This window comes from Crocodylus siamensis, chromosome 2 (assembly GCF_052110815.1).
Source record: "Crocodylus siamensis isolate JL-2025a chromosome 2, ASM5211081v1, whole genome shotgun sequence".
NCBI classification, from domain to species: domain Eukaryota; kingdom Metazoa; phylum Chordata; order Crocodylia; family Crocodylidae; genus Crocodylus; species Crocodylus siamensis.
This window is the reverse complement of record NC_143396.1, coordinates 235,737,374-235,756,600: the sequence shown is the minus strand read 5'-3', so window position 1 is coordinate 235,756,600 and position 19,227 is coordinate 235,737,374. Positions and strand designations below refer to the sequence as shown.

The window sequence follows — 19,227 nt, the reverse complement described above, 5'->3', positions numbered from 1 at the left end:
ATTTGAGGAAAGGCTGAGGGACCTAGGACTCTTTAGCCTGAGAGGGGACTTAGTAGCAGCTTACTGCTACATCAGAAGCATACATAATGATCACAAACTCCTGGAAGATCGTTTCAGACTCGTTTCAAGCTCAACATTAGGAAAAGCTACTTCACAACCAGGGTGTCCAGACTGTGACCATTACTCCTAGTTTACCCAAGGGTGCCCCGATGAACAATTGTTCCCTGAGCCCTAGATGTATGCTTCTGATGTAGTGGTAAGCTGCAACCAAGTCCCCTCTCAGCCTTCTCTTTTTCAGGCTGAAGAGTCCCAGGTCCCTCAGCCTTTCCTTGTATGGCTTGTCTTGCAAGTCTCTGATCATATGGTTCGCCCTTCTCTGGACTATCTCAAGCCTTACCATGTCCTTGTTAAGGTCCTCAAAACAGGTTGAAACAAAACTGGTGGTGAAATTTCACGCAGCCCTACAACTCAGCTCTGGCTTTAACCCCAGACACAGGGCTGAAGCCAAAGCTGAGCCTCTGCCTCCACAGTTGGCACTTGAAGCTAGAAGACAAGGTTTCCCTTTGCCCCCCATGGGCTAGGGGCAAACATTCAAAAAGCCAGAGCCTGAATTGATTCAGTCTTTGCAGGTTAGTCTAACCTGCAAAGATTGAACTGATTTGCAAGTGCACAGACATTAATGTTTAATTCTGGAAATGCAGGCAGATAGTTTCATAGATGTAGGGTCAGAAGAGACCTAAGTAGATCATCAAGTCTGACCCCCTGCCCTGAGCAGGAATGAATATGACCCCTGGTAGGTGTGAGCTCATATGATCCCAGCTAGGTAATTATCAAGCCCCCTCTTAAACACCCCCAAGGTAGGAGCCAGCACCACTTCCCTTGGGGAAAAAAAATTCCTGGACCTAAGGGTCCAGCCAGGAGCCTAAGCACACACCCACGCTTGAACTGGTAACTCTATGGCCCCAGAGTTAGCACACTCCTCTCTAGGCCAAACAGCTAAACAAGGGATATATTTACGGTTAGGGAAAGCCACATGCCTGCAGTGGCTCAGGCTAAAAGCTGGGGGGTGCCAGAGCAGCCCTCCCTTCCCTTTGCAGCAGTCACAAGGCTGGAGGGAAGCTGATGGGGGTGTGGCCAGGCCTCTGCAGGGGGTAAGTATGATTGTGAAGGGTTTAAAACCCCACTCTGGCCTGTAGGGAACCTAGCTGGGGTGTACCTAGAAGGGGGGAACAGCCCTTGCCAGACTTGTCCCTAAGGCCAGACACCTGCCAGGGCAGTGCCTCAGGCAAAGGGGCCCAGGGATGCGGTTTAAAATCCCCTGTCTCTAGTTGGGCATGGGACCCTGTCCCAGTCAGGGTCTGCCCAGCTTTCCGCTCTGTTCTTGCAGGGGCCCTGGCCAGAGCCAGCTGGCATGGCCCTGCTATCTGTCCAGGGCTGGGGCTGCAGGGCTGAGTTGAGCCAGTTTGCAGATGCTGCTGAGAGTGGATGCAGAAGAACAGCCTGGGTTGGGTCCAGATTGGTCCCAAGCTGGGCAGGGCTATCATGGAGCCCCAGCTGGCTGGGAAGGACCCCATGGGGCCAGCCCATGGGGGCAGAGCCCTTCCCAGCCCACTGCAGCTGTGTGACAGTCCAGCACAGCAGCATGGGTAGAGGCTGGCTGGGGAGTGGGCTTTCCAGGCAAGCTCAGAGGTACTAGTGGGCCCTGAACTCAGCAGCCACACCCTCTGTCCTGTGCAGCACCTGGGGCTGCAGATGCATAACCAACTGCAGGCTGGCTGGTGCCCAGAAAGGCAGGAGGTGTTCTGACCCCTCACCTGCAGCTGCCATGGATGTACCATACCGCTCTGAATGGTGGGGTTCAGCCCCACAGCTTCTGCCCAGCATGTGGAGCTCTGGCTCCAGCTCTCAGATGCTTTGGAAGGCAGAAGACATCTGGGTGGAAGGCATCTGGAACTGCAGCTGGAGCTCCATGCACAGGGTGCAAGCTGCTGGGCTGGGCAGAGCTGTTGTTCTCCCATCACGGTCAGCTCTGCAGCTCCGGCTCCTGCTGCATCACACAGCACCACTCAGGGCTGGGGGAGCTTTCTTCATCCCAGCAGCTTCAGCCCAGCTCGGGGAGCTCTGGCTCCAGCTCCAGCTGCTTTCAGCCCACTCCGCCTGCCTCACGCATCCAGTAGCCCTTGCAGATGGAGCACAAGGAAAGCATCCAGAAGCTGGGCTCCAGCTGCTAGGCTGAAGAAAGCTCCCCCTGCCCCAAGTGGTGCTGCATGGTGCAGCAGGAGCAGACACTGAAGCTGGATGTAATGGGGAAAAAACAGCCCTGCCAGGCCAAGTCAGCTTCCCCTCACCTCCACTGGCTCCTCCCATTCCTACTCCTGCTGATGTCCTGGTGGGGACAGGGGTGGGTGGGAGGAGCTTCACCCTGGCAGCTTCTGCCCTACACTAGAGCTCTGGCTGTGGCTCCCAGATGCCTTTCACTCAGGCGTCTGCTGCCTTCGGAGGCATCCAGGCACCGGAGTCAGAGCTCCACATGCTGGGCGGAAGATGTAGGGCTGAAGCTTCCTTCCCCCTCCCCCCAACCAGAGTGGCATGGTGCAGCGTAGTCACGGCAGTGGCAGCTGTAAGTGAGGAGAGCAGAATAACGCCCTCCAGCACCACCCAAGCTGACCCAGGAAACCCACTCTCCAGCCAGCCCCCATCCATACTGCCAGGCTGGGCCGTCATGCAGCTGCAGCAGCTGGGAAAGGGCCCTGCCCGGCCATGGGCTGGCCCCGCAGGGCCCTTCCCAGCTGGCTGGGGCTCCATGACAGCCCTGCCCAGATTGGGCATGGGGAGCCATACAGCCCCCACAACCCCAGCCTGAGCTGCAGCCCTCCGGGAAGGGCCCAGCCCCGGCCACCCAGCTGGGTTGTCTCCTCTTCCTCCACCCTTAGCAGCACTTGCAGGCCCTCGGCTCAGCCCTGCAGCCCCAGATGCTGGCAAGGCAGGTAGATGGTGGGGGGCCATGCCTGCTGCCTCTGGCCATCCTTCCCCTCCTGCCACTAGAGTGGGGAGGGAGGGAATGGCTGACAGGGGCCACAGTCCCCCGCCAGGGGAGAAGAGGAATAAACCCCCACCCTGCTCACCTTGCCTCAGTGGGCCATGCATCTGGCCAGGTCCCAGCCCCTGTATTTGAGTAAATATGGTAGTTGGATAAGATCGGAGGAGAATAATACATGGTATTAAGGTGAGAAGACTCACTTCAGCCTCATTGCACTTTTGCTCTTCACAAGGGCCAGAGAGTAAGGAGAGGTGATTCTGACACTGAACACAGCAGGCTTAATTCATTTCCACTTAGAGATTATTTTAATGTTTGAATATCCCCATGAATTTGAATGATTCCAAACCACAGAAGGGTGGAAGTTTATGTATGTATTCACATCTATACCCCTATATATAGCATGCATAGTCACACAAAAACTGACTGTAGTAAACTTTCTGTTTTAAAGAAACACATGTACACACAGACTGCAGCATTTTCTTTTTATATGCACACATTAACTGCAGAATTTATTCTTTTTCATATGTGCGTACAGTAACTAGTTTTCAGTTTTACACACACACATGCACACACATATTGCAGCATTTGCTTTTTATATATGCCTGTACACTGACTGCAGCATTCTCTATTTTCAGTACAGACACACATTTGTTTCCTACTAACCTCTTCAGTTCTTTGCAAGGTTAGAATTTTTAAGGACTTATCCTCTATAATCAAAAATAAAGCACAAACCTAGAACAGATTTACTATTGTCCTAAAAATAAGTGATATTTAGCATGTGAAGTAATACCATTACTACAAGTTTTACTATGGGATTAAATTTGAGTCAAGTAGTTTTATGTCTAAACTACATAAAAGTTTTAAAAGACAGTTGTCGTATTTTTACTTGCTATCTCCTCAAAAATAGACTCTGACAACATCTCAGGTTTTGCTATTATCTTCAATCCGCGGTTTCTTTGTGGGAATCTTTATAATCCACTTGTCCATTTTGTGAGGGTTAGTTTAGTTAAAACTAGATAATGTAATTCGTAAATCCACTTAACTGGGCACGTGTAAACTGCAATACGTTGCAATACACTGAAAGCAAATGAATGATTCTTCCCTCAGGGTATCTCATGTAGCATACGTGGCACGTGACTGTCCGACATACAGACTGAGTGAGGGCACCAGTGTCAATCTGTATATTAAATATTAGTAACGCTTAAGTTCTTTCTTATTTTTTTAGATAAAAAATAAATAAAAATACAAGTTCTAATATTTTCTTCACGCACCCCAATGGATCGTCTTGCACACCTCCCACTTTGGAGACCACTGATGTAGAAGCCAAGATGCTAACTGTGGAGCTAATTAGTAAACTCTGCAGTAAACATCTTGTGTAGACATGCTTCTTTAATATTCTAGACATGAGTAAACATGACTGAATGTCTTAAGAAACAACAGTCATTTTGGTGGTGTTTAGAAATATCACAAATCCTACATATTATGAAAGTACATTTCCCTAAGATGTATGTTTAATGTATGTGTACAACAAGAGGAACAGAAATCAGGCTACAAAGAAAGAATTAAAATAATCTGATAGGATCTTTTTACAATTTTTTTTTGATTACCTCTAATGAAAGCCAGTGCAATTTAATAAGCTGTTCTCTTTTTCTCTCCCTCCCCTCCCCCTCCCCTTTAATTTTTACAGGTGTCTTCAAAATCTCCTATCAAATACAAAAAATAGTCTGCAACAGTGTTAATATCCTGATGATAATATACCAAGAACAAGAATGGAAGTAAATCTATATAGAAATTCTACTATTATAAACAGTACTTCCATTAACCACAAACAACTGGAAGGGCATAGCCTTTGGGAAGTAATTACAATTGCTACTGTTACAGCAATTGTAAGCCTAATAACTATAGTGGGAAACATTCTTGTAATGATATCCTTCAAAGTCAATAGTCAGCTGAAAACTGTTAACAATTACTACTTACTCAGCCTTGCTTGTGCAGACCTCATCATTGGAATATTTTCTATGAATCTTTACACATCTTATATACTAATAGGCCATTGGTCTCTTGGAAGTCTGGCATGTGACCTGTGGCTAGCACTGGACTATGTAGCTAGTAATGCCTCAGTAATGAATCTGCTGGTTATCAGCTTTGATCGATACTTTTCTATCACAAGGCCTTTAACCTACAGAGCTAAGCGTACACCGAAAAGGGCTGGCATCATGATTGGTCTAGCTTGGTTAATTTCCTTTATTTTGTGGGCACCTGCAATCTTATGTTGGCAGTATTTTGTGGGAGAGCGAACAGTCCCGCCTGAAGAATGCCAGATCCAGTTTTTGTATGAACCTATTATCACCTTTGGTACTGCAATTGCTGCTTTCTACATCCCGGTGTCAGTGATGACTATTTTGTATTGCCGTATTTATAAAGAAACTGAGAAACGTACCAAGGACCTTGCAGAACTTCAAGGGTCTGATTCTATAGCAGAGCTTGAGATGATAACGCCCCAGAAAACTCTTCTAAAGTCCTGCTTTAGTTGCAAGCAACAGAATTTAGCCAAAAGGGAAAGGTGTCAGGCTTCATGGTCTTCATCTAGTCGGAGCACTTCAGCCACAGTGAAAGCTTCTCAGACACCAAGTTCTTGTAATGACTGGTCTAAGGCAGACCAGCTAACAACCTGCAGTAGCTATGCATCCTCAGAAGAGGAGGACAAACATGCCACTGATTCTGTTTTTCAAGTAACTTATAAAGGCCCAGTGAAAGATAAGGAAGAAGAATTTAATGAGGAAGAGAATAAAGAAGATTTTATCAAAGACCAGCCTGAGGAAAATGATTTTGAAACCCAGAAATACTTTTTATCTCCAGCCAAAGGCCATATGCAAAAAAGTAAAAAATGTGTGGCCTACAAATTCCGCTTGGTGGTTAAGGCTGATGGCACCCAAGAAACAAATAGCGGTTGCCGAAAAGTAAAAATAACTCCCTGTTCTGCTGCTTTGTCAAAAGATCCTTCCATCAAAAGCATGGATCCAAATATAAGTAACCAAATCACAAAAAGGAAAAGAATGGTCCTGATAAAAGAACGCAAAGCAGCCCAGACTTTAAGTGCTATTCTTCTGGCATTTATCCTGACTTGGACTCCCTACAACATAATGGTTTTGGTTTCCACGTTCTGCTCTGATTGCATCCCAGTAACACTGTGGCACCTTGGTTATTGGCTGTGTTACGTGAATAGCACTGTTAACCCCATCTGTTATGCTCTCTGTAACAAAACTTTCAGGAAAACTTTTAAGATGCTGCTTTTCTGTCAGTGGAAAAAGAAAAAAGTGGAAGAGAAATTATATTGGCAGGGGAATACCAAACTGCCATGAATGTTCTTATATCATGAGGGGAAAACAGTGTACATTGACTAGGCTTTGTAAATTGGCTGCAGTTCTTTCTTTTCAGAGTTGTTCCTTTCCATGTGCAGGACACAAAAAATTCAGCACAAAAAATGGTAAAAATTGTGCATGATAATGATATGCTTGGGTTCAGGAGCAGGGCAGCAGCAGCTGCTGTGAACAACAATGAGTGTCCGTGGTTACTCAGTGGACCTGCATTCCTGTTAGTACCCTAGCAAGCCTCCTGTTCTTCCTTTCATGCAGGAAATGGCAAACTTATTGTGTGAGAGATGGATTACACCTGTTAAGTCATCCAGTCCATCTACTTGCAGTGCAAAATTATTCTTTCCTGTATATTTTCAACAGTCTTGTCTCTTCTAGTTTTAAATGTCCCATGCAATCCAGCTTGCACCATTTCCCCTGTGAGACTAGTCCACAACCTGATTGAATAGAGTAGGGACTAAGTAAAGGCACAAACAGTAGTCCCCAGTAATAAAGAGTTGAAGAGATCAACTGGACAAACCTTCTCCTTTAGAATAACATGTTTTTGGATGGGAGGAGGGTTTATGGGAGATTAATGTATGTGTATATTAAGAACCCAAAGTCAGTAGCATTGTTCTCACACAAATCAGTATCACCTTTAAACAAGGGTGATAGCAGATATTTCTGAAGTGATTCTTCACATCTCAAGTATTCTAGAAAAATATTGTTTAAAAAATAAGTCAATATGATGGTGAGAATGGATGGTACAAAACTGAATTTACTACACTACATAATAGATTTCTTTTCTCTACTCTCTGACGTATAGCTTATAAGAAAAAGTTTTAAAACTTCTTTAATATTTTTATTGCCCTAAAAGTAACCTTTAGTTTAGTAATACACAGAACACAGGAAAATATACCTACTGATATCACACAGATTCACTTATATATTAAACATACTAAAAAAGTTGGTATCACCAAAAGATGAAAACAGGACTTCTAAAGAATCAAGTTGATTTTTTTTCTATAATACTATTAACACTTAGCCACTTGTACAGTACTTTTTATCTTCAAAGAGCTTTACAAATATCTCATTAATTGGTTTGGACTTAAAAGTTCTTGTTGGGCTAGATCTTCTGGTCCTGTCAAACTGCATTTGCAGCACAGTTGGGGGTTGAAGAAAAAAAGGACTTTAAACCTGTGTTGGGCTGTGCATTCAGATCCCTGGAATAAATTGAGTAAAACATAAGGAGCAGCCAAGGTTTTCAGGGATCTACAGATACCCCCATAATGCCCTTTCTGCCAAACAGCAGAAAGAGCATTATGTAATAGAGGATTCTGTTACGCGGGGAAGAACACTCAGCAGCCTGCATTCATGATCTTGAGAGCTGCCTTGCAGGAAAAAAATGCTAGAGTGCAGCTGATGATCTGGACCACAGTGGTGAAAGAAAGTCAAGGGTCTAAAAGCACGAAAAGACCAGGAGAAAACAAAGCAAAAGGTAACAGAAGTTACAGATATAAAAAGAGTCTGAAGATAAATGTTTATGAACAGATTAAAAAAGAAGAATTATGAATACAGTACTAGAGGTGAGCTCAAGACATAGAGTTCAGATCAAGCTGTAGCCTTTATCAAAATTCAGAGGTGTGTAGCTCCAGAGATTAGGTTTGGGCCCATCTCCTTATTACAACTACAGTATACCTTAGCATGACAATGCAGTAGTCATGAAATTCTTGAACTGTTGATAATGCAGCAGATTTCATGGCAATCTTCCTGAAGTCATCATTGTTTTCAATGGAATCTCTATATCATTTCATTAAAGGTTGTTACCATGAAAATGTTTCTCCACAACCAGACAATTCATGTCAACGATTTCTTTGCAAGTTATTAATTTGGAAAATCCTTAATATTTCAGAAGGGAAATAAGTGTTAATGGAAGACTAGCAGTAATGTGAAAAAATATGAATACAACATGACTGATTTTGAAAAACATTGTATTGTGCCTGTTATTTTTGGTGCATATGATTATTAACAGAAATTATGGGGTTTTATATAGACCCATTTATTGATTTTCCTGTGTCATTATCCAGAGGGGTTTTTTGTCTATAGTGAGCGTGTCCAAGTTGACTATTATAATGGGTTCTTTTTAATTTGCATTGGATCAAACACCATAAATAGTATGTTTGATTCAGTGCAAAATTAATGTACACTTCTGTGACACAAGCTATAGTAAAGGCAAAATTTATAAGGTTGTAAAGTTCCTGCTAACTGCAATGTTGTTGCTAAAGTAAAGCATTGACTTTTATTCCTTTCTTCATGCCCTTGTGACAAGGTGTTTAGCAGAATTTGCAGTTTTGTTGGAATCTGACAGGCCATGCTATAAGCACTTCTGCTATGGCTTTGAACGTGTGATCTCTGGGCTGTCACGTGTGTACCTTAGCACCTGCACCATCCCAGCCCAACTTTTACTCCTGGAATTAAATGGGATCTTTTTGTTGCCAGTTTTTGGCTTCTGTTGAACAAGAGTGTTTTTGTAAATGTTTATGGACTCTGTACTGAGTAAATGTTTAAGATTACACAGTGATGGATGCAACAATATCAGTTTAATGTAATTGTGAAATATGTGCTCAATCTATGCTGCTAGCACCTGAGGCATTGCACTGCCAAACCTTGGGGTACATTGTAAATATCTGGAATTATATAAAACAAATATAGGCTGTTTACTGCTTTCCTGATATGGTGTATGATTACTTTGGCTTCAACAAAACATAACTGAAATGAGCTTCAACAAAACATAATTTGGTAGTTAATTATATCTTGTTTTCAAGATCTGTAAAACTCCTTTTAAAATGTGTTGTGTACTTTTACAGTGTAAAACAAACTCATTATCTGTACTTCTGGTCTTTTAACAAACATTTACACATCCTTTCATTTTGATTACTGATCATGGATTGTGGATCTTGTAAAAAGGTCTCTCTTCCTCCTCCTCCTGGTTTTTGTTTAATTAAATCTTCCTATATTTTCCACAGTCTCAACACAAACTCATATTTTTGAATAGATACTTCTTCTTCAAAATGAATTAACTCATGTTCCTCTCTCTTTCTGTGTGTTCTCAGACTCAGTTCTCCCCAACATTTTTTAAAAAGATTCTTCTTCTGTCATTCTCCTTTCTGTAAGTAGATCCAAACTTTGAAAGATATTCATAATTCTTACACTATATGTTGAGGACACATAGTCCTTCACATAGACAGAATAAGGACTGGACAGAACTCCAAGAGCCTTGTTTTACAGAAAAATTCTATTGAAATGAATAATGAAGAAAACAAAAGACTTCTGAAGAAATTGTTCTACCTAATCCGTCGGATTTGAAGGAAAATTATGGTTTAATTAACATTTTAAGTCAGTTTAAAGTATTTAATAAAGAATCATACCCATGGTATCCAATTCTGTACGTTGGTTTAAAAAAATTAAAAGAGAGTTCAATCTCTATTTAATTTTATTTTAAAAATTTCCATAAGGTCATTTTTGTTCCTCAAACTGACACCTGGATGGGAATGCTGTGAATTTAAGGGACATTTTCTACTGTACCCTGTTGTGAATATTTATTTCAAACCAGAATCTTGAGTACCTAAAACTTGAGAAATTTTAGATTCAGATCCCATTCTAGATGTGAGTACTGAGTACATATCTACTTTTAATATAATCTAATCAAATCATTATAATTCACACTGTACGCTTCCCAGAAAAATTGTATCGTCTCTTCATACCTACACTTGGTAAGTAACATTTTGAAATGAATACTGGAAAAAACTTTCTCAACTTTAGTGTGGTAAAAATACAGGAACAGATTACTCAGAGAAGTTTGGGAATATCTCTCACTGGAAGTTTTTAAATGCAAGTTACAAAAACATATGTCTGGGATAATTTAGACACAGATAATCCTGTCTTGAACAGGGCATGGAGCCCTATTTTCTATCATTCTAAGGCAAACACACAATAATTCTAAGGACAGTCATACTTGTTAAAAGTTTCTGCCTGTTCAATGGAAAATAATCAAATCCTCACTGAGACATAGTAAATGCTTTAATTTAGAAAAATGAAAATTCATTTATAATAATTAAAGAATCTCATGTAATGCTGCAAAGTGCTAATGTACCTAGAAAAAAACTGAGTGCTGTAATTGTAAGGAAGTAATGTTGAATCAAAAGCTTTCATTCAGAGATGTCTAGATTTGTCCAGTATTTGAACTGGAATCTTTGTTTTCATTTGAATTTTTGGAAAGTGTCATATTTATGTGATAGGCCAAGCCAACACTTAAACTCAAAACACCTCCCCAAAGTTTAGAGATTTATATAATCTAAATCTGGAACTAAGTTTTCAGGCATCCTGGATGAAAGCTCTCTAAACTTTGGAAGACAAATCCACTGGCTTGTTCAATATGACTTTGGTCTCCAAACTTTTTTGATTGTGCACCCCTATCAGTAAAAAATTTTTGAGCATGCACCCCCAATATATGTATATTTATATACATGTAAACAGAAGTTCTAATATTTTCTTCCCGCACCCCAATGGATCATCTTGCGCACCCCCTGGGGTGCACGCACCCTACTTTGGAGACCACTACAATATGTAATCAACAGCTCTAACAGCTGGACTTAAAGAAGCCAAAGGCACTTAGGTATCCAGGTCTGATAACTTCAGTGGCATTTGTTACTTTATTCTTTTCATCTCCTTTGAAAATGCAGCCTATGTGTTTCTCCTTTCTGAAATGTATCTTTAGCACGTACAACATTTTTACTTACTTTCTATAAAAAACCTTTCACGTAATAATCTTTGGTTAGCTAAGATTTTTTAAATGGAGATTCTTCACTTGAAAAGGCTTCAGAGCTTGTTCTTCATATGCTTCATATGCAGAGTGATGAAGAATTGTTTTTGCATTCTTAGTGTAAGCATATCTTATTGCCAATGATTCCCCTACCTAAAGGTTTCCTTCTATTGCATCCAACAGTCATCACACCATAAATAATAGCAAGGAACCACTTGAGCATTGAGGATCCAAACAACTTTGTAAATTCACTATATATAATCTGTACAATTTAGCTATGTTCATGCATCACTTCACTAAGAGAGTTCCAGTGGTTGTTGGGAAAAAAAGATCATGACAGCCACTAGAGGGCTCAAAACTATTTTAAAAGATTTTACTCAGCCCCTGGGCACTACCAATTCCCTTCCTTGTGGTATAAAAGAACATGCACAAAAATAAAATAAGTATAAATGTTCTGCTTCTATTAATTGTACAATTTACTACAAACTAAGCGTAAGGGCTGGATTATGATCTCTCTGAATAATGTATCGCAGGCACCACAACAGTATCTGGAAGTGTGTCTGTACTTGCTGGTGTAGCTGATTCTGCAAAGTTAGGGTCACTGAGAGTTGCACAGTGATAAGAATATCACAGCAGATGCCATTCAAGTCTCTGTTTGAAGCTATATAGTATAGGGCTATGCGAAGCTTCAGGTGGTGATTCAATTTGGAGGCGATTCGGCCCAATTTAGTGCCGAATCTCCATATCCAAATTGAATCAGGGGACCAGTTAAAAAGTCTGAATCAATTCGAAGCTATCTGAATCTTAGGAAAAGATTTGGAGAGCGTTGATGATTTGGACAGTCCCTGGTGGCTGCAGTAGGGAGCTGTAGCCAGACTAGCAGCTGATAAATAGGGGCCAGGGGAGGTGGGGCTGAGGGAAGGGTAAGGGGACATGGTGGGACCCCTGCCAGGCCCCAACCCCTGCCTGCTTCCCCAGCTCCCCCATGGCTGCCCCACCTGGCTCCAGCTCCCAGTGCTTTAAAAAAAAGCCCCAGCTCACTGGGTGCTGCCAGGGAGGGGGGTGATCCCTGCTGTCTCCCACTGCCCCATGCCACATGGTGGGGCTCTGCATGAGCCCGACTCCCCCCCCCCCCCTTTCCCCAGCCCCTGCATGGCTGCCCAGCCCGGCCCAGCTCTGGCCCTTTAAGAAAAAAAAGACTGAGAAAACGCTTGGGACTCATTGCTCCTGCAGCAGGCTTGGGGCTTCAGGGGGCTTATGCAGAGCCACCCATGTGGCAGGGGGCAGTGGGGATTGCCCCCCACTAGCAGGAATGGTGAGTCCAGGGTTTTTTCAGTTTTTTTCTTAAAGGGCTGGAGACGCACTGGGTGGGGCAGCCGTGGAGGTGGGGGCTGAGATGGGGAGTTTGGGGGCTTGTGCAGAGTCCCCCATGCAGTGTGGGGCAGTGGGGATCACCCCCTCCCACCCGGCAGCACCCGGTGAGCTGGGGCATTTTTTCCCTAAGTGCCGGGTGCTGGGGTAGGCAGGGCAACCATTGCTGAGCTGGGAAACTGGGTAGGGGATGGGCCTGGCCTGGGTGATTCGGAAATTCAGAGATTTGGCAGCAGCTGAATCTCCGAATCAGATTCGACTGAATCGATTTGGGACAGTGATTCAAATCACCAGATTGAATCACTGTCCCCCAAATCGGCCGATCCGAATCTGAAGCGAACACTAGCCACTTCGCCCAGGTCTCCTATATAGTAGGCTCAATGTTTTTTAAGCGTCACTGATGTAGAATGTCCTGTGGAACTAGAACTGAAAAGCTGATTAATGTTTTTCCTGTTATGGTTTTGTCACTGTGGGACTTCTACCTGCTCACATAGAACAGGGGTATCTGTCTGGCAGTGCCAGATGTACATCCAGAGGTTAAAAAAAACATGCAAAAAAAAAGTGGACCAGCGCATATAGGGTCGTGTGCCATTCCAAACTGGAGCTTAAACAGCCAGAGGTCCCCTCTGGCTGCCAGCCAGGCTCCAAGCAGCAGGATTGCCACTGCTGAAGGCCCCCAGGACTCCAGGTAAGGCTGCTGGGCCACCCCAGGGTAACCTGCCATGCACCAGAGGGTGCATGTCACAGTCATTTTGTGGGGACAACTAGCGGCAGCACAAGGTGTGCTGCCACTAGTTGTCCCTGGGGAACCAAATGTCCATGCTTGTGTGGATGTGGCCTATGTAGCCATTCAATCACATTGTTTTTTAAGTACATCTTTCTTGACGTTGGCCATTAATACGTTCAAGCGAGACCTTATATTATATCCTGTAACATTGATGGGATCTGATTTTTAGGACCATGTCTTTAATTCCTATATGACCAACAAAAATGCTTAAACCCTATGTTGTAAACATGAAAATAACTCTGTGACTAAGGGTGGTTTTTGAGGACAGCTGATTTTGTAGCATTTCTGCAAATCTCAGCAAATGTTTTGCCTCCAGCTTTCACCAGCACTGTTAGGCTATGTAGCAGGTTATAAATTTCATTACACTTCGTAAAGCTGTCACCTTTTTCTCATCAGTTATACCATTAACTATTGTACAGTCTTACAGTCTCTTGATACACATAAGCCAATTCTCAACTTACTAGGCCTCTGCAGTCTTGTCAAAACAGTATTCCTGGTTTACCGTTCCTGTCCTCATCACCAGTTGTTACATCTTTTACTCATTATATCATAAATATAATATAAAAGAGTCACCTAAATGCAATACGACTCAAATAACTACATTTACTAATTATAGGACACATCTACACATCACCCTATGATCATATTGCTACTGTGCCGTGCTTCAGAACTTCTTTCTGGAAGGAAAGAATAACCGGTTATTTTTTTGCAACTAATTCACCGTAGCGGTGTGCTAAAATGAGGGAGTATGCCACTACAGTGAAGTAGCTGCCAATCACATGTAGACCTTCATGGTTGCTACATCACCATAGCGTGTAGCTACAGCGATGTAAGGCGACATGTAGATGCATCCATATACTATTACATTTAAGGATTTCCTACCTGTGTAAACCGCTGCTGTTCTGGTGACTTCTGAATTGTAGAAGACAATGGAGTCCCCTTGAAGGCTCTGTTAATTTTAATGAACTAGAATCAGAAAGTCAAAGTTGTTAATATGTCAACACAACACACCAACACACATTGCTGGCCAAGATTGGAAAATTATTAATTGGGCTACACAAGAGAATAAAAAACCACAAAACAAAAATAATATTGAAACCAAGTGGTTATGCAGGATAAATTTAACTTATCAGAGTTTCTTCATGTAAAAGAAAATATGAGTCAGAGTCTTTTATTCTGCCAAACAATCCTTCTCAAATTTATCACTTTGAGAATGACGATTCTTTTTTTAAACTTTTAATGAAACAGGAGATAGAGGAGATTTGATAGTGAAATGCAGTAGAAATACAGCTTTTACTGATATTCTCAGGATAAATGGCAGTTGTTCAGTCACAGAGAGAAGTTCTGGGTCATGGCAGGTCAGACACGACCTCAGGCGCTCAGGACACTTGTTCGTCTCCCTGCTCAAGGACATTGCCTAACTAGTCTGGCCAGGCACCTCTTTGCTGGAGATTGTTTGACTGGGAGGAGCTGGATGGACCATCTCATGCTGGCAGGTAAGTGATTTGTAGATGTACTCACCATTTTCTAAACTGTGTTAACTGATTTGCATCACACAGTTTGAATCAAATTTCAATTTGAATTGAGCATTAATAGATGATCAAGGGGGTTTGCCCCCTTCTTCACGGACTAGTAGTCCATGTGTTTAGGTAGGACTGGGGGCCTGGTCAGGATACTGATACTTAGTCAGGTGAGGTGCTGTTGGCACATTTGACTTTGTAAAGGTGTTACTTTGTGCCTGTTGTATTGCAAAAAGCCAACTGAGTTGCCCTTGAGGGGATTGATATTTGCAATGCTTATCTGCATTCCTAAGAAATGCTTATCCAAGTTCCTAGGACTGCTTTTCCTAAAAGCAACATCATATATACATGTTAATTAATACAGTTTAAATTGCTTAATTCAGAGTGCCCTGATCTGAATTAACTTTAATCCTCATTCAGTGAGGATTAGTTCATTTGGACTGGAGCCAATTTTTAATAAATTTTAATGACATTAGTGCAGTGTAGTGAGATGAGTCTCAGCTTCTGGTGAAAAGCCATGAGAGAGAGAAAATAGGAGAAAGACAGTGAGAGATAAAGAAGGACCCACAAGGGCAAAGAAGTCAGAGTAGATTTCACATGCATATGTTTTGGGTCCTTGCTGGTCTTATTGTGAACTTGGGCATTTTTAGACGTGTGCTCTTCTAGATCTCCCAGGGATTAAGATTCACCAGTGAAGAAATCTAGGCAGAGATCTGCTGGCCTTTTCCCATGGAAATCCAATTTCACTATTTTAATCTCCAAAGTCTCTCTTTTTAAACCTCCTACAAGGAGTAGTAATGAATGGAAACAGCCACCCTTGTTATTTTGTTCACTTATTAGGCCTAATTCCTGACAATTTTGGTCCATTAATTTCCAATTACATCTTTTTGTTGTTTATCAACGTTGCATTACATTGTATTTAAAGCACTTCTTTGAATTGTCCAATCTTTTGGTCACATTTTCACATATTTGTTGTCATTGTCTGTTTAACCAGTTTGTGAATTGTCACCTGCTTCCTTTTATTAGCATATATGGCATATATTTTGGTGCAAAGTTTTGACAGCCCATATACTGTTTTATGCTTTAGTATTCTGACACAGATACATTCACCTCTGATCTCATCACCAGAGATTTCTTCACTGCACAATTAGCCCAGTTGATTGGCACACAGGTCTGTGCAACTGTGTTAGCTGAATCTGGTTACAAGCTTTCCAGCAGAAGGGTGTATTAATGATCCCTCACTGTTTCTGCAGTCAAGGGGGGGGGGGTGTTACAAGCTTTCCAGCAGAAGGGTGTATTAATGATCCCTCACTGTTTCTGCAGTTAAGTGGGGGGGGGGGTGTATAGAGCGCACGCCTGATGGCATCTTCCCTCTCCCTTTATGCTGAGACACTCTAAGGTTCTTTCCCAGGCAACTGTATCAATCATGGGAAAACTTTTCTGTCCTTCAAGGGGGATTAGGAGAATGGTATGGGAGGACTTCCAACACTTTAGTCATTTGCCTGAATCTTCATTTCAAAGTGGGCAGGTTTCATCCCGTAGCCATTGATGGATAAACTTAGACAAGGCTCAAAAACCATGTCAGAATTTTTTTCGGATGGTAAAAAGGACTAGGCTAAGAGCCCTGGTTAACCACAGAGATGATTTCTGAGGACACATCTACTTAGGGACTGAAACCACAAGGCCCTCAGGAAAACTAAGACAAATCAACTCCAGATGTGAAGCTGGTGTATTAAGACCCATGTGCATGTTCTCATTCCAAGGTAAAATGTCCATAATTCACTGTAACATGATCCCTCACATTAATTACATGGCCACAGTTGATTCATTTTCACTTTTCCTATATAAACCCTGCATTGTCTTGTCCTACAGAGAAACAGACAATTCAACTTAATATCCATCTAGTCTGCTGCAACTAGGTGTGGACAAGCGGGGCACCAGGTCCAGATGCCAGTTTAAGACTTGCCCCAGAAGCATCCCTCACCCCTATGGAGTCTGGGATCTGGCAGCAAGGGCAACCCCTTGGCATTGCTCTTGTACCAGCAGCTGGGTATGAGGACACCTTGTTACTGCTGTTACAAAAGCAACATCTGCAGTGAGAAGACCACACTGTGGAAGTAGCAGCAGTAGCAGCAGCAGCAGCAGCAGCAGCAGCAGCAGCAGGGGATTGTTTTTGAGTCCTCGGCTTAGGTAAGATTCCTATGTACACACAGCCCCACTCTCAGAGCCTGCAGCCCCCACTGCGCTCTCCCTGCCCACACCACCTCCCACTCTCAGAATCACACCATCCAGCGCTCTTTCCCCCCGGCCGCCCCCAGCCTCTCCCTCAGGGTTTACCCTGGTCATAAACCCTACTTCTTACAGCTCTGAAATCTAGGTTTTTTCTTCCCCTTGCTTCTCTTTCTTTCTTTGAACATTAAAAAAAATGTTGTTGCATAAGCACATGAGTTATATTAACCTAGCACCTGTTCTATTCCTATGCATCCCCTGCTGCCTTGACATGTTGCAGTTTCTTTGCTGAAAATTAATTTGCATGGAAGTTATCATCAGTTTTCTAATATTTTCAAGAAATTCCATTTTAAAATCAAGAAAAAGTTTGCCAAAGACTAATTTGCAAGCTTCTTTAAAGGAAAACTCCTAAGTACTATGAAAATATTTTAATGACTAGAGCAATGTATTATTTAAAAAATTACTTAAAAAGGAAGCAACCAGGCATATCTTCTGGTGATAGAGAGAAAAATTACATAAGGACAGAAGCATTCATATACACAAGATACTAGAATTTTTCAGATACTTTTAAATCCTTTTATTAACACTTTTAAAGCTGATTAATTGAAAAGTCATATAACTTTTTAATAAGAACATTTTTGAAGGCAGTACAATAACACTGCATTGCACACTGGTAGTCAAAAGAAAAATCCTGGGCATGTCCAAATGAGCACGGACATTTGGTTCCCTGGGTGCAAGTAGTGGCAGTGCACCTTGAGGGTCTTACCTGGGGTCTCAGGGCTGCAGTAGTGGTGATTCTGCCACACAGAGCCTGGCCAGCAGCCAGAGCATGGCTCCAGGAGGCCCAGCTCCACTTTTGAACGGCATGCTCTGCTTGTGTGTGTGCCCTTACAGCATGGAGAACACCTAAATGTGTGCTATGTGGCACCACAGACGTGTTTGCAGCAACACATACTGCAAAGCCGCACTCATCTGGATGCAGCCCCTTTGTTTAAATTATGTCAAATCTGAATACAATCACAACCAAACCTAGCAGATCTTAATTAAAGCTAGTGGTTTGTTCTTAACTCAGAATAATGTTAAGAAGGACATCATGAATTCCGTAAAAAAAACCAACAGTCTTAATATGAAGGAATAATGTCTCACAAAATCTCATTTAAAAATTACAAGAAAACAAGAAGTGTGTGAATACTCATATAAAGATTTTTTTATTACAATTCAAAACTTGCCAGATGCATTTTGTTTTAAAATTGATAAAATTGTTCATGAAGTTTCAACTAGGAGAAGAATTTTATAGCGTTGTAAACCCACACTATGAGACTTTCTAACAGGAAGGCTGACAAGACCATTAACTGTGGCTGGTGTAATTAAAATAAGGAATAGCTTATGTTATATACAGTACATAGTCCCAAACCCTGTTACTTTGGACCTGGCAGCTGTTGGCTGCATCCCCAGCTGTCCAAATGTGGCCAGCAGTTTCTGTGTTGGGGCTCCAGGCAGGGAGGGATGCAGGGCACAGGGCATGCTACAACCGTGGGCTGCGTTCATGCTTCTGCACCCGGAGCCTGGCAGGTTGGGGCATGCTAAAACTTCAGGCAGGTGCACTCTGGCCATGTGGGGAGGGGGCAGCATATGCTAAAGCTTCAAGAGGGTTCAGGCTTCCACACTGGTCACAGCCCCAGGAGGGAAGAAAGGAGTGACACAGAGTAGGGGGGACACAGATGTGGCCTTTGACAGGTCACCAAAACTCATTAAGTGGCCTGCCAGCCCAAATAATTGCCCACCCCTGCTCTAAGGTGCAATCCTGCTCTGTTTTCTGCTTGACTCAAGCAACTACTGGTGTGATATGCATCTTTTAACTATACCTACAACATATATACCAATAGGTGCTACTGAGGATTTTGTCCAAATTCATGAAAATATGCAACTGTATTTGTAAACTTGCTGCAACCATAAATATTGACATAAAAACAACTTTTCAGAATTGCATGCATATCATGGCCCTCTATGGATGGAACATGAGACTTTCATATCAGTCCTCTTTAATGTCAAATTGTTTCTTGCTGGGAGTTCCATTTTCATTAGCACATGTATAGGACCTACTT

At 42.5% G+C, this 19,227-nt stretch overlaps 1 protein-coding gene across 1 annotated transcript; it reads left to right on the top strand.

Moving 5' to 3' along the window:
- The first annotated feature begins 4,809 nt into the window (after positions 1–4,809).
- On the top strand, positions 4,810–6,402 carry CHRM5 (cholinergic receptor muscarinic 5). The gene has a single exon (XM_090034973.1). It carries the CDS (start codon positions 4,810–4,812, stop codon positions 6,400–6,402), a length of 1,593 nt encoding a protein of 530 aa, XP_089891099.1.
- Positions 6,403–19,227: the final 12,825 nt, after the last annotated feature.